General features: G+C 32.8%; 12 protein-coding genes and 1 pseudogene across 13 annotated transcripts, besides 3 other annotated features; 6 read left to right on the top strand and 7 right to left on the bottom strand.

The window, feature by feature from the left end:
* Window positions 1–11,287: part of a mobile genetic element that runs on past the window's edge.
* TVAGG3_1029480 (organellar and viral DNA polymerase type B) lies at window positions 285–1,223 on the bottom strand (the record flags this gene model as incomplete). Its single annotated transcript, XM_051255139.1, has 1 exon — window positions 285–1,223. The coding sequence occupies one exon, from the start codon at window positions 1,221–1,223 to the stop codon at window positions 285–287; it is 939 nt and encodes a 312-aa protein (XP_051080713.1).
* TVAGG3_1029490 (integrase core domain containing protein family) lies at window positions 2,022–3,107 on the bottom strand (the record flags this gene model as incomplete). Its single annotated transcript, XM_051255140.1, has 1 exon — window positions 2,022–3,107. The coding sequence occupies one exon, from the start codon at window positions 3,105–3,107 to the stop codon at window positions 2,022–2,024; it is 1,086 nt and encodes a 361-aa protein (XP_051080714.1).
* TVAGG3_1029500 (organellar and viral DNA polymerase type B) lies at window positions 3,148–5,370 on the bottom strand (the record flags this gene model as incomplete). The annotated part of the gene is made up of 1 exon (XM_051255141.1): window positions 3,148–5,370. The coding sequence occupies one exon, from the start codon at window positions 5,368–5,370 to the stop codon at window positions 3,148–3,150; it is 2,223 nt and encodes a 740-aa protein (XP_051080715.1).
* TVAGG3_1029510 (organellar and viral DNA polymerase type B) lies at window positions 5,523–6,084 on the bottom strand (the record flags this gene model as incomplete). The annotated part of the gene is made up of 1 exon (XM_051255142.1): window positions 5,523–6,084. A coding segment is annotated over one exon (562 nt), but the record flags the coding sequence as incomplete, so codon positions are not given.
* On the top strand, window positions 6,102–6,866 carry TVAGG3_1029520 (uncharacterized protein; the record flags this gene model as incomplete). Its single annotated transcript, XM_051255143.1, has 1 exon — window positions 6,102–6,866. One exon carries the CDS (start codon window positions 6,102–6,104, stop codon window positions 6,864–6,866), a length of 765 nt encoding a protein of 254 aa, XP_051080717.1.
* On the bottom strand, window positions 8,111–8,964 carry TVAGG3_1029530 (annotated as a pseudogene). Its single transcript has one exon. A coding segment is annotated over exon 1 (854 nt).
* TVAGG3_1029540 (uncharacterized protein) lies at window positions 9,014–9,895 on the top strand (the record flags this gene model as incomplete). Its single annotated transcript, XM_001311397.1, has 1 exon — window positions 9,014–9,895. The coding sequence occupies one exon, from the start codon at window positions 9,014–9,016 to the stop codon at window positions 9,893–9,895; it is 882 nt and encodes a 293-aa protein (XP_001311398.1).
* A 366-nt stretch (window positions 11,288–11,653) lies between the features above and the next one.
* Window positions 11,654–12,034, top strand: TVAGG3_1029550 (uncharacterized protein; the record flags this gene model as incomplete). The annotated part of the gene is made up of 1 exon (XM_001311400.1): window positions 11,654–12,034. One exon carries the CDS (start codon window positions 11,654–11,656, stop codon window positions 12,032–12,034), a length of 381 nt encoding a protein of 126 aa, XP_001311401.1.
* A 364-nt stretch (window positions 12,035–12,398) lies between these two features.
* Window positions 12,399–12,420: a mobile genetic element.
* Window positions 12,421–13,559: 1,139 nt separating this feature from the next.
* Window positions 13,560–13,994, top strand: TVAGG3_1029570 (Ankyrin repeat family; the record flags this gene model as incomplete). The annotated part of the gene is made up of 1 exon (XM_001311401.1): window positions 13,560–13,994. One exon carries the CDS (start codon window positions 13,560–13,562, stop codon window positions 13,992–13,994), a length of 435 nt encoding a protein of 144 aa, XP_001311402.1.
* A 324-nt stretch (window positions 13,995–14,318) lies between these two features.
* Window positions 14,319–15,028, bottom strand: TVAGG3_1029580 (ribosomal protein L10a; the record flags this gene model as incomplete). Its single annotated transcript, XM_001311402.2, has 1 exon — window positions 14,351–14,998. The coding sequence occupies one exon, from the start codon at window positions 14,996–14,998 to the stop codon at window positions 14,351–14,353; it is 648 nt and encodes a 215-aa protein (XP_001311403.1).
* A 72-nt stretch (window positions 15,029–15,100) lies between these two features.
* Window positions 15,101–15,882, top strand: TVAGG3_1029590 (NSFL1 cofactor P47 family; the record flags this gene model as incomplete). Its single annotated transcript, XM_001311403.2, has 1 exon — window positions 15,106–15,681. The coding sequence occupies one exon, from the start codon at window positions 15,106–15,108 to the stop codon at window positions 15,679–15,681; it is 576 nt and encodes a 191-aa protein (XP_001311404.1).
* Window positions 15,883–16,148: 266 nt separating this feature from the next.
* Window positions 16,149–17,101, bottom strand: TVAGG3_1029600 (heat shock protein binding; the record flags this gene model as incomplete). The annotated part of the gene is made up of 1 exon (XM_001311404.1): window positions 16,189–16,995. One exon carries the CDS (start codon window positions 16,993–16,995, stop codon window positions 16,189–16,191), a length of 807 nt encoding a protein of 268 aa, XP_001311405.1.
* Window positions 17,102–20,292: 3,191 nt separating this feature from the next.
* Window positions 20,293–23,549, top strand: TVAGG3_1029610 (uncharacterized protein; the record flags this gene model as incomplete). Its single annotated transcript, XM_001311405.1, has 1 exon — window positions 20,389–23,505. The coding sequence occupies one exon, from the start codon at window positions 20,389–20,391 to the stop codon at window positions 23,503–23,505; it is 3,117 nt and encodes a 1,038-aa protein (XP_001311406.1).
* Window positions 23,550–23,835: 286 nt separating this feature from the next.
* Window positions 23,836–23,862: a mobile genetic element.
* Between the last annotated feature and the right edge of the window lie 288 nt (window positions 23,863–24,150).

A 24,150-nucleotide genomic window follows, 5' to 3' on the forward strand; every position in this document is an offset into this window, starting at 1 on the left:
TGTTTGTCTTGTTTGTCGTGAATAAAAAGTGTCATAAAAGTGCTCTATCTTCCACGGGAATAAATAAAAATTTACTTTATTTCTTCTTTATTTCTTTGTTCCCGTGGAAGAAGGGTTTTGCTGTTTTTTCTGTTTTTTCTCAGCCGAAATCAATGATTTTTTCATTTTTGGAATCCTTAGCGAATGAGGAATCTTTTCTCTCGTGGAAGCTTTGACCAAAAATATAATTGAGGTGAAGAGGTGAGATCTCACCTCTTTTTTCACCTCTTTTCTCACCTCTTTTTTCACAAGCGTTTTACATGAATTGTACGATGTATATTTGAGACTCTAAACAATTTCGTAGCTTCTATTTCTTCTTTTAGTACATCGAATGTTTTAACTATGCCGAAGGTTTCTTTATATTTCTTCTTGACATCAGATAATAGGAAATCGTCAGCAGTTGGATAGTTTTTGTTCAGAAATGCTAACATGTCCATTTTATCTTCTGCTGGTTTCTCTACTTCTTTCTTTAAGTCAGCATAGTCGTTTCGCATACGTTCTATCTCTTTGACGGAGTAGTTATATTTCCTAATTGCTGCTTTACATTTAGAACATTGCGGGTTCATTTTTGCGTTATACATTGAAATAAAACCTGCTAGAACAACTAAGGCGTCAATGGTTTTCTTTAAATCTGAAGCAGTTGGTTTTATCTGTTCATTCCATACCTTACCTCTTCTATCTTTATCTCTTATCTGCCATACACATTCTGCAACTAACGAAACAAAGTTGTCGTAGGTCTTAAATTCTTCAGATTTATATATGTCAGAAACATTCTTATATACCATATCGCAATCTTTGTCCATAACCTTATGGTTGCAATGAAAACCAAGGAATTCATAATTTACCTTTCGTATGAACTTCTTTATTTCTACTGAGTCAGTTGGTTTCACTTCAATTTCGTCAAATTCGGGAATAGTGAGTTTTTGTTGCTGAATTTCAGGTAGTTTAGGTAAATGGTCAATAATGTCCTGCATTTCATAAAGATACTGTTCATTTTCTTCATCTTTCGCACTACAGTCTAAATTACTTGTTAACAGTTCTTGCTTTATCTTCTGGATTTTTGTTTCGAAAGTATATGAAGAAGGAATGAAGTTTTTCATCTCTACCAACATTGACGTAGGATTCATAACTAACGAGTTTGGTGCTGTTGTTTGAATTGTTGTTGTGCCGATTGTTGAAATCATGTCTTTACATACAAAATAAAAAAATAAATAAAAATAAAACTAACTTTATTTTTCTATCTTAAGGAAATTCATGAAAATTCAAGAGGGTGAAAAAACAGGTGAGAAAACAGGTGAGATCTCACCTCTTCACCTAAATTATATTTTAGGTGTAAATTTCCTAAACTGACTGACTGACTGACGGCACAAAGTGGCATAACGAAAACATTAATATATAAAATTCATGAAAATTCATGAGGTGAGAAAACAGGTGAGAAAACAGGTGAGATCTCACCACTTCACCTAAATTATATTTTTGTCTGATTTACGCTCATTACGATGAAGAAGTTTCGACAAAACATTTACGTTCATGTTTGACAAAACATATACGTTCATGTTTGACAAAACATTTACGATGAAATCATGAAAATTCAAGAGGTGAGAAAACAGGTGAGAAAACAGGTGAGATCTCACCACTTCACCTAAATTATATTTTTGTCTGATTTACGCTCATTACGATGAAGAAGTTTCGACAAAACATTTACGTTCATGTTTGACAAAACATTTACGAAGAAGTTTCGACAAAACATTTACGATGAAATCATGAAAATTCATGAGGTTAGAAATGAGGGTAGAAATGAGGTTAGATCTAACCATCTACCCTAAACATTATTTTTGTTCATGGACTTCGTCCTCGCCGCTTCGGTCTGAAAGACCTCAGGACTCAAAGAGTCCGTTTGCGTCTTTATGTTAAAATAAATGGTATCATTAATAATACATGACTGTTCTCATTCATGTCTGATTTACATCTAATGAAAAAGTTTAGAAGAATTTTCTTATTCTTTCTGGCATATTTTTGTCTTTCCAGTACTCCCGCTCTAATGGTCCCAGATGTGTTGGCTTTGACTCTCTCAAGTTCTTAGATGGTATAACATCTTCAACGCCTCCTTCATATCTTACTTTATAAGTGTCATCGTTTATGTTATAGCCAAGTATTTCAATAACCACTCCTCGCTTTGCTTCGTCAATGGTTTCAGCAAGTTTGCCATTACTACTTTCGACTAATTTATGTCGAGGATAAAACGCAATAGAGTCGTCAGCAGCTTTTATAAGATATCCATTACCTTGCGTAGAGTCTACGATATAATAGTTTCTACTTAACCTTAAACGTTTCTTTGTCAACGGTTTGTCGTCAAGAACTACACGAACTTTTGTACCAGGAATGAGGGTAAATTGTGTTGAATTTCTGATATTTTGTGTTTGGCTTCGTTTCTTTTGTATATACTTTTCTTCTTGTTGTTGTGTCATTGAATTTGGTGTATGTCCTGTTGTAGAATGTGTTGAGGAATTATATACTTCGAGAAAATGTTTCATTGTTTCTTCGGTAAAGTCTCGCTCTTGATTTAAATCTCTGAGCGTCCTTATGAAGCGGTTTATGATGCCGAGTATGTTATGGTTATGGTCTTCAGTAGTGTAGTGAGTTATGTTATGCTTAATGAGAAAATCTGTGATTTCATTGCTGAGGTATGCACTGTCTTGGTCTGATGTTAAAGTACTTGGGCTATGTTCTGCTACAAACTTTTGTAAAACTCTTAACACTTCACGAGTTCCTTTATTTTTCATTGGATATGCATATGCTTTACGAGTGTTAACATTAATGAAGATGAGGAATGGTTTATGTCCTCCTTTCTTACTCTGAATGAGAGTGTCAAATTGGTATGCGTCAGGAGTGTTGGAGTAAATTGGTAAAAAGTAGTCGTAAGGGTTTATTTTTGTTTGATGTACAACATTTTTGTCAAAGAACCTTTTCACTTCAGCTCTGTTAGTAAATCCCCAACTCTTTGCAGCTTCATTGAATTTCTTAAATGACCTCCATGGATGTTGTTCGAATACTTCTTTCAAGCTCATTTATGTAAAGTTAAAGATTTTATTCTAGGCTCAAGCGCGTTCATTGAACGCGGTACCATGCGAATACAGTCACAAATGGTGGCATGTAATCTGCACCCGAGCCTGTTGGATTTGTTGTGAAAGTGTGGGCATGATTTCCTGTGGTTCCACAGAAAATACCTGTGCTTGAATCTACTGGGTCACTTGAAATATCATATCTATGCATTCCCTGTCTATCCGAACCTGCTGCAAGATTTGTATAACCTCTTTTTGTTATTGAATGTGAATGACTACCTGTTGTGTTTGTAGTTCCTGTATGAGTGTGCGGTGGAAGGTTTGCTTCTTTAATTTTCTTCGAACCTCCTGTTTGCTTTGAAGAGTTAGCACAGTATAAGAATTTGTCTACAATCTGCTGCCATGTACCAAAACCTAAAACACTTGCTGGATTTGTTGAGTTCATTGACGTATAAATAGAGCCTATAGGATATAATGTTTGAAGTATTTCTGTCTTTAATGTTTGAAGCTCTGTTTTGTCAGCTTTCTTATCTAACATTGTTGGTAGTTCATATGCTTCAAAGTTTCTGGCATGATCTTCGATATTCCTGCAACTCTTATCTAAATTGTTAAGAGTATCTTTTACGCTTGTACTTGGATTTTCTAATGGTGCACTTGAACCAAGGTCAAAGTTCAATATTATGTCGTCTGCTCTAACAGTAGTGAAGGATTTATGTGTATGATTTTTGTCAGCTTTCTTATCTAACATTGCTGGTAGTTCATATGCTTCAAAGTTTCTGGCATGATCTTCGATATTCATACATTTACCATTTAAGGAGTTTAGTGTATCTTTTACGCTTGTACTCGGATTCTCTAAAGGTGCACTTGAACCCAAATCATAGTTCAATATTATGTCGTCTGCTCTAACAGTAGTGAAGGATTTATGTGTATGATTTTTGTCGGCTTTGTTGTCTAAAGAAGTTTGAAGTTCATTTATATCGGAGATATTGTGTTTATGAGATTTCAAAACTTTGTTCGTTGCGTCAAGTTCATTTTTGTCAGCTTTACTTTTAATAGCATCTTCAAAAGTTATTTTTGCCTTAACTCTTAACATAAATCTTGGTTCAACTAATACACCGTTAACAAAGAAGTATGAAGCATAAATTTCAGCGTTATAACCAAATGTTTGTGGTGCTATACCTGTGTCATACTGTACAGTACAGTGTATGTCATAACCTTTAGCACGAATGAATTTATATCTTCTTTCATTAACATTTTTCGTCTTCACTTCTTCATCCTGTGTTAAATATCCATGATAGTCCGTTATAATCTGTTCGTCTGAACTTATATAATGAACATGGTTCTTGTCCGCTTTACTATTTAATGTAGCTTGAAGTTCATTTATATCGGAGATATTGTGTTTATGTTCTTTATCTGCTTTTTCGGCTAATTTCTCTTCTATCTCATTTATTTCAAGTTCATGCCTACCACCACCTCCCGAAGAAGTATTTTTCTTCAGCTCTTGAAGAACGTCCACTTCGCCATCTTTGGTGTCAATAATGAGACTTTGTGTTAAAACCTTTCCTGTCTTAATGGATGTTTGTAAAACTTCTTCTTCACCATGTTCGGGGTCATGGTCGTCATCATATCTTGTGAAATCAGAGATGTTGTCATACATTAAGCATATCTGTCTCAAAAGTTCTGCTATTTGAAACTGGAACGAAAGATATACAGAACTTTCATCATCTCCTAAAGTCAAGTCTGCTTTCTTAAGTATTTCTTGAATGTATGCAATGAGAACAGAGTACCTTGGAAAATATTCGAACAATATTTCATTAGTTGTTGGTTTTGGTGGTTCTTCTGGAGTTTCTGTTGTTTCAGTTCCTTCTGTAGGTTCTGTTGGAGTTTCTGCATCTCTTGACTTCAATGCTCTTGCTCTCAAAGACCTAAATGTTAGAGCACCAGGTTTTACAAAGGACTTTATAAATGCTTTAATAGTTCCTGGTAAGTTATTGTTAGCATTAAGTAAGTTCCTTATGCTTCCATCATGTACGTCCATAGCACTATGTAAAAAATCTATACTTTTCTTGTAGTCAGCAATAGACTGACTGTGATTTTTTAAAGATTTGTCAATACCTTTAAGCCAATCTTCATGCATGTCTGATACTGAGCCAAGAATATCATTTGCTTCCTTTAGTGTATTTTGTGCTTCTCGTAAAGTATCCAATCCCGTACGTGCATTGTTTGCTATACGTCTTACAGTATCTATTTGACTCCTTGTTTCTTGCATCCAACCAGATAAAGTTTTAATAGTATCCGAACCATTTGAAATGAAGTTCAAAGCATTTTTAACGTCATCTAAAACTTGTTCACCAAGTACTGCCCATATCTTTCCGATTTGGTATTGAAGAACTCCATATGAAGCAGCTGTTAAACCAGTATTTATAAGGTCCCATATCCATGATTTAGCAGTTTTTCCATCCTTTCCATCCTTTCCATCCAAACCGTTTTCGCCTTGAGGTCCTTGTATTCCTTGTATTCCTTGTATTCCTTGTGGTCCTTGAGGTCCGGTGTCACCCTTCTCTCTTTTCAGTTCATCTTTATGTTCGTTATAATATTCTAATGTCATAAGGTGTACATCATTACTGCTACCAGCAACGCCGAGAATTTGTTTCTCATTCATGACTAAATTCTTTAGGCATTTAATGTTGTCGTCAAATCGAAAGCTCTTTAACAATTCAATGAGAACATTTAATACTTTCACTAATGAGGCATCTACTGTAGAATTTATATATTGCACCGTTCCATCATTTATGATAGGAACTTTACTTATTGTAATGAATGGGTCATAAGTATTAAAAGTATCGAAATCAATGACTTTTTTAGTTTTTCCATCGTCAATGACTAAATCATTACCTTCCACTGTTAAAGTTGAGTTTTCGTTTACTAGTTCATGTGCTCTTCTTGCTTCATTTGTTTCATACGCATATGCAGCAATAGTCATATTTTAATGAGAATAAAATGTTGTTCTATTTGCAAAGTACAGACCCAAACGAATACGGGACAGTAAAGCTACAAACAAACTTAGGTCTTCAGAATGAAGCGCTTGCTTTCAGAGTTGTTGACTTCAATACTATCGCAACTTTTGTCATAACAGATGAAACAGATTTCATAGAGATTGAAATAGATGACAAAAGAAGTTTTATAACATTTCCTAACAGAGCAGAGTATAGAATAGATAAAATTGCTGGAGTCATAGATACTCTCATAAATGAAGAAACTATTGACAACATAGATGTCGAACTCTCTTCTGAGGGAACATTGAAGTTCAGTAGCAAGAAAGAGTTCAAGATAACACGAATGAGTCATAGAGTTCAATTGCTTTTAGGAGCATACCATATGACATTTCCTTTGAAAAGTGTTGACAAAACGATTGAGATGAAATCTGTTCCATACGTATGTTATGGTAATTGTTTATACATTGAGTCTAAAATAGCTAATGTCACAGGCATTTCAGGAGTTAATAGTAAAGGTTCAGTAGAATATAAATCCTTCTGTTATGCAGTCAATTCAATGTTCATTCCAAACGTTCCTGTCATAGCAACTCATTTAGGTAAATGGGTTCGCATTAGTCCTCATAATTTGAAAGACATGCAATTCAGACTTGTTGACTTTCAAGGCGAGCCTGTAGAACTGAAGGCACCAGTGCGAATGACTGTTGAAGTTGACTTTTTAGAAAATATTAAATGCAACAGCTTACAAGAGAACTCAGAGCTAAAAATATAAAGTATGAATGTTATGTATTAGGTCATGAACTTTGGTTGTTGCTGTTTGATGAAACAATGAGTTAGTTTGTCAGTCAAGAGAACAGAAAAATATTGTGTTAGTGAAAACTGCACCAAGTCAATAAGATTGGTTTGCATTATGAAGATGAGTTCGATACTGTTGAAGAAGTTTTGGATAGATATTACAAATTGCTAACTTGAAATTTTTTGACTGACTGCTTTAATTTACTAAAACATATTTCAAGCAAAGTTTATATTCTGTTGAAGTTTTGTATACTCGTTCGAATTTTATACTTAAACTCAACTCCTGTAGTTCTGGTGTTTCAATGATGCGGATGTTACCTATTTTCATGATAGTGGAGTTTGACCACAGCATTCGATTTCAGGGTCGAGATAGTCAATGACACATTGTTTCCTGTTATTCGTGATATAACATTTTCAAGGTCCTCCTTTGTTAGAATTATTTGGTTCTTGCTTATAAGATTTGTCAAGCTTTTATCGTCTTTGAGTAAGATAGTTTGGTATAACTGAGAAAGGTTAATGGTCTACGTTATCTGAAGGATTTGTTTGAACATTTGTGTAAGGATTGTCGTTGGCTTCTCTTGAAAGAATTTGGTCCAGTGGTGGATACTCTAACTTAACATCTGTGTAGCGTTAGCGTTTGAAGCTGTGTTTAAATTCACGACTTAGTTCTGGTTCTTTTTCTTTTCAAACACTCCGAATATAGTTCTTTATGACAATATTGTTTGTCGTTCGTGAGTCAACATTTGATGTTGGTTCAATTGGAAATTAACGGCACCAGCGTAAGATGGATTTGCTTCTCATTTCATATAGAATAAAAACCTTTTATATGTATGAAATGACATATACTCGACAAGGGTTTGAATGTAAAGCTAACGAATGAAATATTGTTGAATTCACTGAGACAGGTGCTGTGTATAAAGATGTAGAACTACTGACAAAAGAGCTAAGGGAAGAAGCAGGAACATGAACAAAGGGTGGAAGCCTATAAAAATTTATGTCAATGATGGCTCAGGAGGTTCAAACATAAAGTATGCAGAAAGTTATAGAGTTTATGCTCTCAAAGGTGAAAAGCCTTCATTTAAGAACAGCTATTCTAACGCATATCCTCAAAAGCTAACGGATGGGGAAGTGGATGATATGAATGACAGCAAAAATATTAACAGAAATGGCGACAGAGATGCATGGAATTTTGTTTACCATCAGTCAATTGAAGGTTAAACTTTAAAACAATGTTGGTCGTTCCCATGGAATATTTTTGACTTTAATGGTATTAGTCATGATATGAATCTCAAGGTATGAACGAGGAGAGATGAGAGACTTATATGCTTCCCAAATTTCTTCAAAAGGTAATGTTATACCTGACTGTTTCCAAATGAGTTCAATGTCATAGCGTGAGAAACCTTGAAAGATAACGAAGTCAGTTATGAGACGTTTTATGTTTAAAGCAAGGAACGCCATGTTTGCATAAGTATTGCTACAGTTAAATGGTAATGTCTGACTTTAGTTATGATGTTAGCTAATGGTGAGTCAGGCTTTGACACTAAACCTTTTCCGGCGAAGTCGTCGCAAACGAGCAGAGTGTTTGAAGGATACTTTTTGAAGGGGTATTTTGAAAGTTTTGACAGAATGTAGTTTGTCAGTCGTTTCATATCGTAAACTCCTGAGTACTGACGTAAGTGGTGTTTGTCAATAATTCTTTCCATCTCCTCAGAAGTCTTTTGCATTCCTGACTGTATAAATTCAACGATGGCATAATATTTCCTCTTACGTCGAATGTAACGTTGAAGAAATTCAATGAGTTCACTGTCTGGAACTTTAACGACAGAGGCTTGAACTTTTGACATAAATGTTTTCGCTGTTGAGTCCATAGAGTCTGAAGTTGCTGATATAATGATTTGGTCATAATATGAGTCATTTCCTAAACGTTCTGTTATGAGTATATGACGAATGAGGTTGAATGTCTTTCCTGACCCCATCTTTCCACAATAGAAATACACACCATTTGAACAGAACTCATAATCTTTGCTGAAAGGAAGAATAAGAGAAGAGTTAAGTTTGTCTGTAGTTTCATTCATGTCTTCATCTACGTCATGTATTAAATGCTTCATTTTATCTCCATTAAAAATGCAAGTCAGAAATATTCAGAACATAGCACCGAGTCTAACTGACAAGAGTATAAAGATATACTATGAACACGTTATGATGAAACCTACCAAAATTCAAGAAAGTCAGTATACTTATGAATATCCAAGACACTGGGTAGAGTATGTAGGAGGTGAGAAAGCTATTGAAATCAGACAGGTTCGAAGTATTCCAGCAGGAAGAACAATATTATTGAAGAACTTTAATGTTTTGAGGTATAATGATGAAACAAAGAAGCAAGATAGTTTTCCTGTTGCTGTGTATGTGAACTTAGATACAGGAGATGACATGAAAGTTTTTAACACAAAGCTTCAAACGGTAGTGAGAGAACAACTGACTGCGGAAGGACATCCATTACCTTCAGAAGTTACCATAGCATATAATTTTGAAACAAACTCAATAGATTTTAAAGTCATCTCTGCAAAGAAGTCAGGATTTACATTTAATGAAGCAGATGCATATTCGAATGAAAACTTCAAAGCTATTGCATGGTTAGATAATGACGATTGCTTTAAGAAAATATTTAAATACAGTGACTCAACGATGTCAATAGATGACCTTCGTGGAATGTTACCATCGACGTTTACAGTAGAAGGTTCAGCAGGATTGCTTACAAGATTGTCAATTGGTGGTATTTGGTCTCGTGAGAACATTGTTATAAAATCCAGTATAAGTGAATTTGCTGAAGAATCTATATTATGTCTTTCAAACTACATGTATTCGCCGCCGAAGCATTATAGTATAACAAACTTTGTCAGTAAGTTTAACATAAGACTTGTCGAACCTTCTTCAATGAAAGATGTTGTGCTACCTAAAGATGGAAAGGATGGACTCATTATTGAGATGATTTTAATTGCATATTAAATGAGCTTGTTCTTAAAGGTCGTTCATGATGAAATAACAGTTGTAGAAGATGTTAGCAATTGTTCAGACATTTTGAAGCGTATAGATGATATAAGAAATAAGTTAGATAGACCGCAAAGTGGTGAGGGCGAAGCCCGTGAGAACGCTTATGTTTCATTGACTTTCTCCAGTAACGAGAACTTTTATGAGATAATATTGAAGAGAGATGATTTTAATATGGTGTAAATGGTAGCTTGGGCAGCTATAGGCGCAATGGGAACAAAAGCATTAGCATTTGGAGCAAAAGCACTTGGAGCTTATGACGCAGTAAATAAAATGAGTGGAGGAAGGGTTTCGAAGACATTAGATGCAAATAAAGGGAAGATTGGAGGCTGGGTTGCAAAGAAGTTAAGATTAAATAAAATAGGGCTCATAAATAAAGCATCCAATTTGGTTGCGACTGAGTCAGAAAATGCTTTAGGAAAGGACGATGAGTTTGCAAACACGCAAAAGACTTTAATGACCAGATGAAAGGTGAAACAATGCATTTAAATAGATTCGATGGAACTAAAGAAAATGTTTTTTCTACACCAGTAGTTCTTCCGTATGGTCCCTATGGAATGTATGGAAACCCTTACGAAAGACCATTTGACCCATTGACTGGTGGAAGTAACTGGTATCATTACGGACGAAGAAGAAAGACAGTCAAGTTGGAGACGGACGTAAAGAAACTAACTAAAAAGAAACCAAGGAAGAGAGTTATAAAGCAATGAATTCAACAGGGTGAAAAACCGGGTGAAAAAAGAGGTGAGATCTCACCACTTCACCTAAATTTATTTTTGTGCTATGTTTTCATACGTGTGGGAGTGGTGATATCATTAATTTTTAAGCTTATTTTTTATTTTATTTTTTATTTTATTTTTATATAAATGACGAAAACTATTGAGATAACAAACTACAACGGTCATGAGTTCAAGAATTTGTTCTTCGTTCCTCGTGAAAATACATTCTATCAGATACGAGGGAGAAAGGGTAAAGTTAGTTTGAGCGTTTATGAAGGAATGAAGAATGGAAAGTTTATACAAGCATACGATACAAACGGTAAACGTGTTTCATTAGCTTTGTCAAAACTTACTAACATTCATTTTGACAGTGATTTTGACCTATATGAAGAAGAAAGTGAGTCAGAAGAATATGAACTGTTATGTGAAGCACAGCAATGGGAGGAGTTGCAATACTTTTGTAAGTGAGAATGTTTATTTTTTACATTAGTGAGGTGAAGTGGTTGGTGGCTTTGTAAATATTTAAGGTTAAGTTAGTGTTGTCGTTTGTGTTGTAAAATATACGTTAACGGTTTTGTAAAGTGTCAAAACCGTTAAGTGGTGTACGGAGGCGCGCAGTGCCACAGTACACGACTTAGCCATACTAACTTCTGTCTTTAAAGAATTTGGCGTCTCTCATCTTGAAAGATTCGATCCAGGTCATGTATCAAAAAATATCTCAAAAGATTTTACAAAGTTCTCAGCTTCTCATAAGACAGTTGAAGTTTTCAACGACAAGACTCAGAAGATTGAAAAAATAGAGAGACCTTTCTGGGGTCTGAATGCAAGCCTAAGTATGTGGCTTTGGTCATGTTTTGCCGAAGAAAATATTGACAAACGTACGAAAATGTGGGAGAATTGTGTCTACCATTACGTAGGCAATCATTCTTTTTGCGAACCGCACAATTACAAATGCTTTGAATGGCAAAAAGGTGTCAATTCGATCCAACTTCAATTCATGCTCTATGACTGGGTTCACAAATGGACACCCATAGTTTCCAAAGTTTCTTCCAAAATTGCATGCTATTTGGACAAATCAAGAGCCTGGAAGAACATTAACATTAGAGTTAACGTTGCAATCTTAGAATGGAATGATCCAGAGCATTTTCTCGGAGATATACAAAAAGCATTACATCTTCCCCCACTTCCAGAAGATTGTGTCAAATCATTTGAAGAGAATTGTTACTCCAAAATGATATTGAAACAAAAAACTGTTACAAAAGGTTCTAAAAAACAGAACAAATACAAAAAATCCATTCAGAGTGTACCAGGAGGAGATTATCAAGTTTTCAAGTCCGAATGGGAATCAGAAGACGAAGACATTGATGACTTTGATTAACGAAAATTACATTTTATTTATTGTTTTTGTTTTTAATTAAATTATTATTATGCTCATTTTCTTATTTTGATTTTTTCTCATTATGATATAAATAATTTATTAATGCATTTATCCAATAATTATGCTATGATATTTTTATGCCTTATTTCATTTCTCTTATATTTGATAATCTGGTAAAATATAGTTCAGACTATAATCATTTTAGATTATTGATATATTTATATAGGTTAGAATAAAATTAGTTTCATTTTCTACTTTTATTTTGAATTAATAATTTATAATATCAAATATTATGGCGTAACCTCTCCTTTAAAATATAGATATATATAGGCCTATAGAGTTTATTGGCACTCTCAAAACTCTAGAATTTTGAGTTTACTATACCCTTAATGAGAACTCCTAAATCATCATAAGTGATTATTTTTCTTGACGTAAAAATTTTAAAAGTCCAAACTGTAAGAAAGTCAAAAATCTAATTTAATTTTTCAGAGATTTACAATCTCTTAAAATTTGAGGTAATGCTAAGAAAAATTTGAGGTATATTGCTAACATATATAAATTATAGATGCAAAGAGTGCTCAGAAATTTGACACGACTTACAATTTTGGGTCAAAAAAATGGCTTTATCTCCACGAGTGACTAAAGCAGAACAAAAAATTACCTATTACATAATAGGGCACTTATATATGTATACTTTTAACGAAATGAGACTGCATTTTTATGTAACAAAGTCATCAATTAGCCAAAATTTTTTTTAAATCATTTTCATGAATAAAGGAAATACGGAGGAATTAACAGGAGTTGACGTGAATAGAACATATGCCGATTATATTGATGCATTTAGATCCATATTCCAACTCACAAATGACGATGTAGAAAGCACATTTATCAAAGTGAAAGAAATCTTATTGAACAAATATAAATTTCAAGCGAGTGATCTTTTTACAGTAATCGAAAAGGCATTATATTTGAGAGACCGTTACATGAAATCGTATTTGAAACTTTACGATATGGTTAATAGTCTTTTCAATGATTCATTTAAACTAAGTGCAGTTTATCATTTAAAGGAAATCATAAAAGCATTTGATAGTAACGATTATAGTATGGTTAATCATTATGATAAAATGAAAGATTATATTGAATTACTGAAACCAAATTCGTTATTCAGTGCAATCATGAATGATGATATTGAAACATTTACAAGCATGGCTAATCAATACGATTTTAACCCCAATATAACAATGACAAAGTTTTTTTTTTCAATACATTTTACAAGTTTAATCTATTGGAAATTTGTTCATATTATGGTTCTGAAAAATGAAATTTATACTTGATAGAACATTTTGATTTTAAACCTTCTAAAATCTCCATTTCATTATCATTTTTAGGAGGAAACTCAAGGATCATACGTGAATCATTGCCATTAATCAATGAATCAAATCTTGGATTATGTTTTGAGTCTATTGTTGCATCACACAATATCAATTTCTTTATCTATCTAATTAACAACTTTAATTTAATCAATATGTATAGAGAATACACTCCATCATATTTGAATCTTGAAGCATATTTGATATTATTAGATTATGGATATGATCCCATAAACATTAACGATCTTTACGTATTTGGTATTGATGATTTAATCTTATATTTCTTTAAGAAATTCGAACAAATTGCAATCAATGAATTTAATATTTTGAAAGCAATTGAACGTCATTTCACGAAAACCATTTTATATGCCATCGAACGTGGTGCCGATGTAACAAAAACTAATAACTTTAAATCAGGAACTCTACATTTCGCTGCAAAATATAACATAAAAGAAATAGTGAAACCTTTGATATCACGTGGAGTAGACATCAACGCAGAAGACAAATATGGAAGAACTCCTCTTTATTATGCAAGAGAGTACAACCCAGAAATAGCAGAACTCCTCATTTCAAACGGCACTGGTCAATAATCTGTCACAAAACTAATAGCAATTCAAAGGATTATTAGCAGAACTCACTATTCAATAAAGATATTCTATTTTTTTTATGGCTTGCTCAAAAACATTAGCTTGATTGGATGCATAAATCTATTCAAGTTTTGTATGTTGGCATTATGATAATATTAAGCAAAATAGTTATTTTTATGAAATTTCATCCAAAAAAAGAACACATTTAAGTTACTTTCCAACGATTATGCATAACATATATGAATGCATTCAAATAGATCAATGATATGGTTCTGAAAATCGAAATTTTGATTTCAATATTTTAAATTAAAAAAAAAATTAAAGAAATAATAAATAATGAAGAATCATTTATAAATGATTTAGTAGATACGGTGAGCCTTGCCCATTGTAGACTTAAGTACAATGGAACCGATTGATTGCCAGCCCTTCTTAAGAAGTGTGACAACGTAGTTTGTGCAAAGTGTAAGGTTTTCGAAAACCTGGCGCTCTGTCATGTTGACGTTGCCGATTGGGATACCGAAAGCGACGGACTTCTTCAGACGGATGTTAGCTGTGCGCTTGACTTCATCAACAACCTTAGCGACTGTATCTGTCTTGATGTTTGTTGGGAACTTGTTAGCACGTGTGTAAACTTGACCAAGGACCTTGTTGACCTGACCGATAACATCTGGGGAAGCAAGGAAGAGGTGGTGGCGTTTTGTCCAGGCCTTGACAACCTTCTTCTCCTTGTTGAAGTTTGTAAGTGTTGGAAGATCGTAAGCTGGGATGTTGAGCTTCTGGGCTTCTTCGCAGTGGACCTTGTTACCAAGGACACCGATGCGAACGTTTGGACGAATGATGTGTGGGAGCTTGATGGAGCCGACGAAACGCTTGTCCTTAGAAACGTTGTAGCCCTTGAGCTTGAGCTGGATATCGACTGTCTCGAGGAATCCGCGCTTCTTTGTCTTGGCGCCCTCAAGAACGTCCTTGATAGCCTTCTGGAGTGTTTCCTGGTGAAGATGTGTCATCGGAAAGAAAAGGCCATACAAAAAAGCAGGGGATGATTCCAAAGATAAACCCTAAATTTCATGAAAAAATTTTTCGATGTCACTTTTTAAAAATTTATTAATTTTAAATGTCACAAGCTGATATTGAAGAATTCATGAGACAGACTGGTGTTAGAAGTGAATCAACTGCCTCACAGTATCTCCAGTCTAATTTTTACAATGTGGAAAAGGCTGTAAACGCATATAAAAATATTCAAAGTGGAAAAAAAGGTAAAGGCGTAGAATGGTTTGCAGGCGGAAACACACGTACTGGTGATGGTGTTGCTTTACTCTCTCGTCCAGATGATGATCCAAATTTCACACCTCTCGATGGAAATGCGAAGCCAGCACCAGAACCTATAGCAGCTCCAGAACCTGTAGTTAGAAATGAGCAATTAGTTCCAGCTAATACTGATCACTCAATAGAAGGACAACCAAAATTAAAAGTTAGAATCGAATTTGAAGATTTAGCACCAATTACAATGACAATATCAAACTCCCAGACAGTCGGAGAGCTTAAACAATTCTTAACTCTTCACCGACCAACTTTACAAGGAAAGAAAATTGACTTTGTCGTGAAGCCAAATAGACCTCTTACTGATGACAGCAAGACTGCTGAGGAAGAGCACCTGAAGATGGCCATGATTAAATGCACTCATAACTAAAAATTACGGATTGCTACAATAATTTTTTGGTTTTAATTAAAATCATTTAGTAGAAACGATCTAAAAAGAATTCAAAAGAATTTTGACCACTAAAGGAATTAATTAAAAGAAATTTCTGAGAACAATATAATATTTTTTTGAAGGAAAATACTAATTATGATATCCTTGGACTCCACACTTAGATGTGAGTATTCTATTTATTTTTCATCACCCATCAACTCTGGTAAATCATGAATAGGAAAATAATCAGTGAAACAATGATTTGAATTTGCACAATTACAAATAAAAACTTATAATGGTTCATATGAGTGATGTTTCACAGCCAAATGAAGAGCTGAAACATCATAATTTATCTTTAAAACTAACATCAACATTTTGAGAAATGAGAATGTAGAAAAATATCATGAATTTGAATAGTATATAAGAAGTAAAGAAAGAATGATGTGTTTGAAGAAACATATTATTCGAAATTTTTTATTATTAAATTAAACTAATAAAAATAAATTCTTACAACTTCAATATCTGCTTGATTTGCTTAATCTGGTCCAGATCCAAATGTTTTGGCCATCTGATATATCTATCAACAATTACATCGCCAAAAACGCCAGGATACATGTATTTCGGAAGTCCTCTTGATTTAATAACAATTGGGTCGGAGAATGGCTTGTTTGAAGTAATTTCGAGCGGTTGTCCGTCTATTCCTTTAACTGTTCTTGTAAAACCGAGGAGAGCCTCTCTAAGAGTGATGTTAACTGTCATGTGCAAGTCATGGCCATGACGTGTGTAAATTGGGTGTGGTTTTGAAACACATTCAACGTCGATATCGCCAGCACCATTTTCTTCGCTAACATCGGCAACACCTTTTAATGAGACGATCTGTCCTTCTTCAAAACCACGCTCTAAGTATGATTTGATTATTTTATGTTCGCGAAGAACAGAGTTTCCTTTGCATTTGTTGCAATAGAATCCGGCAGAAGGACATCTGCACATATTTGTGCGTGAAACATTTAATTCAATAGCTTGTCCTGTGTAAAATGATTCTAACTTAAATGGAAAAGTTATTTTAACAGTAGCACCACGATGTTTGACTTTGTCAGAGTTTGAATTTGCAGATTTTGTTAAGGATACCATAGGATCGAATGCACCTTCCGAAGGAGATTCGTAAAGATGAACTCCTGGTTCTCCGTAGAGATCATAAACGCGTCTTTTGTTTGGATCAAGAAGGGTCTGATAAGCATCGTTGATATCTGTGAATATATCTGCTGATCTTGGATCTTTATTTTTATCTGGGTGATATTTTTTAGATAATTTCATATATGAACGCTTGATTTGAGAATCTGATGCATCGTGAGTGATCTCAAGGATTTTATAGAAATCTCTGTTCTGATCACTTGAAATTAAATTAATACTAAAAAGCAAGGGTAACATTTTGTCACTTTTTCAATTTTTTCACAAGTATAATTAGGAAAATTCGCTTAAATACGATCATTTGATTCTGTTTTATAACTTCTTCGCTCGAATTTTTGTTATTTTCCCATTAGGTACTATGATTAAAAGTGACACGCCTTTTTTTCCTAAGATTACTGATTGCTTCCTTTCTGCTAATCATGCCAGAAACCAAAGGCATGAATTGTTTAGCCTAATTTATTACTCCAACTGGCAACTATAATACAATTAGTTGCATTGTCAGTTATTCAAGCGTAATATTCAATTTATGTTCAATTTCGTTAATTTAAATCTTATTGCAGCAGTACCCCCGCGTTTGATAAGTACAAGATTACACATGCTAAAACTCCACATTAAAAATCGAAATTTTGCATCTCTAATTTCAACAACATAATATACCAAATGTAACAGAGAAATCATCTTAACTAAATAGTTGTCAATATTAGGAATACCACTACAATTCTTCTTCGACAGTACTTTAACTTATCCCTGAAAAAAAATTCAAAATTATTAATTTTTTTTTTATTTATTTAATTATTAACTATTAATTTTATTTAAGATAAATCGGGAACAAGGATGCCATCTCGTATTTAGTTGGCTTCTGCGGAACCTCCATTTTAAGAAACGCGTCTGAATGCCCTTCTGGAGGAGCTTTGATACTAAATTGTCGCATTAACGATCTAGCATATGCACCATAAATTTCATCATGTCCATAATAAAATGTACTATTAATAGAACAGATTGAATACTGGCACTATCCATATTAATGTGCTCCATTGTAAAAAATGGCCTAGATCCATCGGATTTTTGGAATTAAATACCTAATATTATGTTAATTTCTTACGATTGTGTTAATTGATTGGATTATATATAATATCTTGATTTTTGAAATTCTATTGTCTACCAATTTAATTGATCTTTCTTTGGTTGATGATAACCGAACGCCATCAAGAAATATCTCATGAATCTTTCATCAATCCAATTCTGTTCTTTTTGGCTTTCTTTAGACACGACATTCAAAAAAATTGATAAGTATTCACATATCAAGATTAACATGAAAACATCGAAGAAGATTTGCAGTGGTATTTCTCATATTGACAAATATTTAGTTAACATGATATACCAAATGTAGCAGAGAAAAAAAACTGAAAAGTCTTCAAAATTAATAATTTATTTAATTGGTCTATGATTTTTTCTTAATTGGATCTCAACAATTGGGAGCAAGGACACCATCTCGAAATTAGTTAGCTTCGGCGGAACCTCCTGCATCAGTAGAGAAAATGCTGAAATAAGGCGGTACAATAGTATCAGGATTAAATAGACTCAACATTGAATTAGGATTTGAGTTCCCCGAGTAATATGTATTAGGTCCAATATTGTTATAACAATTACTGCCATATGGACTACTGGCACTATTCATACTAGATAAGCCCCATTGATCAATTCCTCTAAAACTGGACTCTCCTGGTTTGGAATACTCACTCATGTTTTGTGATTTGTCAAAAATTTTTGACTAGTAAAAAAAATGACTAGTAAGGAAAGCAGTAATGCAAGGAATTTTACAAATGTGAGAATTTTACTGCTTTCCTTAAAATTCGATTCCAAAAATTTTTGACTAGTAAAAAAAATTTTGACTAGTCAAAAAAGTATTAATTAATATTTATATATTCTTTTTTCACTTCGAAATTTTTGGAATCGAATTTTAAATTTTTTTTGTCAATGCAGATACTCGATTACTAATAGAAGAAGAACGGAAGAAAACTGCAAGAGTGATTTCGAGATAATATTATTACATTTGAACTGCAAATAAATATACTTGTACTATTAATCGGTGTTACAGAATAGACCTTGTATTATTGTATGTTTTGAGAAAAATATCGAGAATTTTTCCATAGATACTAATTTTTCGAGATAAAATGATATAACCTCTACTAGATATTTGTTAGTAGTTTCCCTTATGTGACTAGTAGCTACAAAAATTACTATTGGAATCCGAAGAAAGATATTATCATAGTGATTGTCTTCAATTCCAATATGCTATAATGATATAAATATAAATCAATGTAATATTTACAGACACTTCTAAATTCACTGAATTTATTTGGATGAATGTCTTGATCGGACATTCAAAAATTTAAAGTCATCACGTTTAGACATATTATCAAAGAAAATATAATTTTCGACTATACTATTCTTACAAATTATTTTTATGAACTTAATCAAAGTTCATTCAATATTACTGCGTTATTGGACTAATTTTTAAATTTTATGAAGATTGAGTGATGTCTAATATATTTCGTGTGTCACTATACATATTATAATTAAAATAGAGTAAACAAAATGTTTAAAATTCGTTAAATTTAAAATTCGAAAACATTTGTTTGATTTTATTTGAAATATAAGCTGAATATGGAATCACATTACATTGTTCTATGAGATAATGTATGAGAGAAAGCAGTATATGAATTTGGAATGTTAGTGTAAGTTAACAATTTATCGAGAATGAAATAAATATTGCAATTTACAAAAACAATGATGTAGCATAAGAGCTTATAGGAAAATCAAGTAAATAAAATCGAAATAGGTAGTTATTAAAGTATTAAGGGAAATTAAATCTAATGATAAAGAAAATAATGAAATAATATCTAGGTACAATTGCATTATTAAAGTCTTCTATGGATAGATATTAATTAATGAAACAAGTTTGGCGTAGATATGATGGTGATAAAATAATTTAGTAATAAAGTTGTACAAATATGCTCATTTGTTAGAAAATTGATGTCCATGATCATGTGAGAAATTATATCATTAAAAAATGACTTCTAAATAAAATTATATAAAGAATATCGCTAGAAGAGAATATTATGAATAGGATATTATCTTATTTGTTAAAGGTTTTCATTTGTTAACATTTAATTGTCTATCCGACTTCATGAAAGATCATTTGGAGAAACTTTTTTCATGTCTCAGAATTATAACAAAATTTTGTCACTTTAGAATATAATTTTTTCTTATTGTAATATAACCAATAGTACATCTTTTATATAATTTTCAATAGAGATTTTCCGTCACTTTTGTTTTTTCTGCCAAACCGATCTCTATACAGTAAAATCTCCATACAATGATGATGAATTTGTCACTTTTTTGATTATAGAAGTTTTGAATCTTTTCAGCAGAGCGAATTTTCCCGAGCCCGAATCAGGCACACCCCTATTCGAGCTCGAGGATATTCTCACGACTCTGTCTGACCATCGGCAATCAATGAGTAAGATCATGGATGCGAGATCAAAAGTTGGATTTATTTTACACAAATGCTGTTGCCAAAATGCGATAACTACCCTGACAATATTAGTTGGTATAATGAGCATAACACCATTTTCTTCAACATTTTCAACAGTTCTCGAAGCTTCAATTTCGTATTGCCTTCAATACGTTTCTGTTCAGGATAGAGACCAGATAACTAAATATTATTCAGAAGTATTTCGCAAGCATATCAATTCAGACGAATCTGATCATTTATCAAATCTTTCACAATTTCTCCAATCAGGAGGCTGTAAACTGATTCCTCAACCGAATATACTCTTACAAGACTTACTAAATTTATCTTCGAAGATAGGAAACGCCGTTTTTAAACCTGCAGGCTTTTTGATAGATTATAAGCCAGAAATAATGTCACAAATCTTCTGGGAGTGGTTCAATGCTAATAAAACAATATCAAATGGGTTAACGTCAATCAGCGAAGTCATAATTTACTCAAAAAATCTTTTAATTCCAAATTGTTCAAATGATTTTATCAAAAGCATAATAAAAGAGTGCGAAAATCGAATAGATAACAATCTCCCATTCAACGTCATTGAAACATCCCTATTAATCCTAAAATGGCTTACATCATTAGAAAAATACGAGCCATTCAAGATTTTTCCCAGTTTTGACCACAACGCGTTGAATGGTCTTGCATTAGATTGTTGGGCCGAGTACGCAGTATACGGAAACCTCACAAATTTACCAAATTTTCAAATCTCAACTGAACAAACGTTCGAAAAAGGGTATTTACAGATTCTTTCCAATGCAGTTATGAATCCCAAGTTCTCCTTTAAGACGTTACGCATTCCTCATTGGGTTTGGCACTCATGTTTATCAGAATTTGGATTTCCATCCGAAATCCCTCCGAAATCGATCCTATCGTTATCCCTAATCGAACTAGATTGTTGTATCAAGATCGCCCACATCCTTCCCCGTGAATTTTTTATACATGCGATGCGATCAAGATCCAAGAACCCAGATATCACATCCCGACTTATCCAAATTGTTTCCTATACCCCACAATGTATCATGCAGACATATTTTTCCGATTTTGAAGACTTTGTCACTTTCATTTTGGATCATCATTCACTTTCCAAGGAATTATCGAGTTGTTTCCGCAACAACATCATTGCTATACGAGATTCATTGCATATCCTTATTAACCACATCTGTTCCGGCCTTGATTACTTCAAAGAAGAAAAAATTTTGGGAAGATTATTTTTATTGAACCAAATTTTTGTTTTTTCACATGATTTAATATGTTATATTGACATATATGACTCCATCTGGGAAGCTCTTTCTCTTATACCCCTTTCTTTGAGTCTTAGTTTAGTTTTATTTGATTTTTTCAACGCATTGGCAAAATTTGTCAATAAAGATAGGCAAAAACGACTTTCCAAGCTATGTGTTGCCGTTCTATCAGCTGTTAACAGTAACAACGAGATACCATTGTTGATTGTTAATGACGACATAGCTATGAAATTCTTTTTTTCTGCGAAAGAATTTTATTCATTTATTAATTCAGACTTGATCAGCGATCCAGACTATAATATACAGAAGACATATGTTCTATCATCACCCGCGCTTAAGATTCTCAAGCAAATCTACAAAACAAAGGAAATTTTAGATTATATTTTTTATAATTTACCAAATTTTTTGGAGATTTGTCCAACAGAGACAACAGCGCTTGCCACAGAACTTATTGATGATTGTTTCTACGAATACAAGAAGGAATACTTGAGATTTTGTACAAATTTGTCAAAAATCATGAAGCAAAACTCATGTACACCACTTGTTATGTTGATAAGTTACTTCCAGACGAAGATTTCTGTGTATTTGGACTATAAATTCGATGTTTTGTTGAAATCTAACATAATGAAACTTCCTGACGATGAAAATTTAGTTAGATTGAACATACAACTCAATCATGGTATTGTTCCTATGTTAGTTTCATCATCGAAACATTTGTTTTTGATGTTGGAAAACTGGGCTCCTCCAACTTCTGATGTTTTTTTGAATGTCGTGTCTAAAGAAAGCCAAAAAGAACAGAATTGGATTGATGAAAGATTCATGAGATATTTCTTGATGGCGTTCGGTTATCATCAACCAAAGAAAGATCAATTAAATTGGTTGACAAGAGAATTTCAAAAATCTTTTTCTTTGAAATTTGACACAGAAAAAATTGAAGGGAAAAGTGACATTTTGACAGAATTTTCTAAGTTTTATCCATTACCTAATAATTATAATGCATTAAGTATTGCTAGTATGTATTGTAATAGTCCGAAAGTTTATCCATTCCTTGTTAATTTTCTTTCTCCTATTTGTAATAATTTAGTTGAAGAAAATCCAAATGAATTTTGGTTGTTGAGGTTGTTGGGTCATTTAAACATAAAATACAAGTTCCCGGTCGACAGCAAAGATAAGTTTTGCCGTGCATTGGGTGTAAGAAATCGTTGTATCCCTGCTCCAAATCCTCAAAATGCAGGTGACGGTTTTTTGGCGGTTGAAACATTGACAGCGTATAATTCTAAAATGGAAAAGGAAAAGACTAATGATTTGTTGAAACTATTGAAGTCGCAAATGCTCAGATTAAAGTTTGGATTGAGAGGAAGTGAAGTGACAGAAAAATTTTTGAGAAAATTAATGAAAAGTGACACTATTTCACAGAAAATTAATTTCTTTTTCCATTTATCTACATTTGCTGAGATTACTAGTAATCCTGTATTATTAGAAAAGAACAAATCTGTTACTTGCCAGATGATTTTGAATTCAGACATGAAATCACCAATTGTTTTTCGAGAAATTTTTCTTTTGATTGTTAATTTGGTCACACAATCGAGACATTCATTTGATTCTTCTGAGATATGCGATGCATTTCTTCAGGCAATTCCGAAAGATGTGAAAGATGTTCAGATCTATGAAAGTCTTCCTATTTTACTCGGAATTATCCAGATTGCAGGAATCAACGCAAAAGGAACAAAAGAAATCGTTGAAAGTCTGAAACATGAAGAGTTTAACTTCGTCAATGTACAGGACTTCCAATCTGTAAGGAAAACTATTATTAATTTATGTTAATTTTATTATTTTTGTTTTATTATTATTTTTTTGTTATTTTTTGTATATTATTACTTTTTTAAAAAAATATTTTATATTCGTTTTTGTTTGAAACAATATATATTTACGTACATCTGACATTCATTCAAAATTCTGACAACTAAAATAAACAGCCATTGAAAATTAGCATTAAACATCAAAATTGAATGTCATGTCATACAGGCGTAAGTACATACTCTCATAACATAATATTTCGTTCTATAGAAAGTGCTATAATAACTTTTTACCTACTAAAAATTATAATTAGGATATAAAGTTAGTGTTGTAAGTAAATAAAAAAATAAGATAAATTGTCAGAAAGTGGTAAGTGCACTCTTAAAATAGGGTATTGTTAATTTAAATTTACAAAATTGGAGAAATCATATATTTTTGAATTTGGAGATCCCAGTCGTCATTTATCTAAACAAGATCCTTATATACAATATTTCATCTTCATTGTGTTTTTTAAAAATCAACTTTTTGGAAACTTCTGCTTATTAATATTATATATCGTCGCTCCAAAATAAATAAATACATTATGAAATAGTATTACTATTATATTGTACAATCTCAGATCAAAATTTGGATAACTTATGGACTTTGTTTTATAAAGTTTACGTATCGTTT

This window comes from Trichomonas vaginalis, chromosome I (genome assembly GCF_026262505.1).
Source record: "Trichomonas vaginalis G3 chromosome I, whole genome shotgun sequence".
NCBI classification, from domain to species: Eukaryota; Parabasalia; order Trichomonadida; family Trichomonadidae; genus Trichomonas; species Trichomonas vaginalis.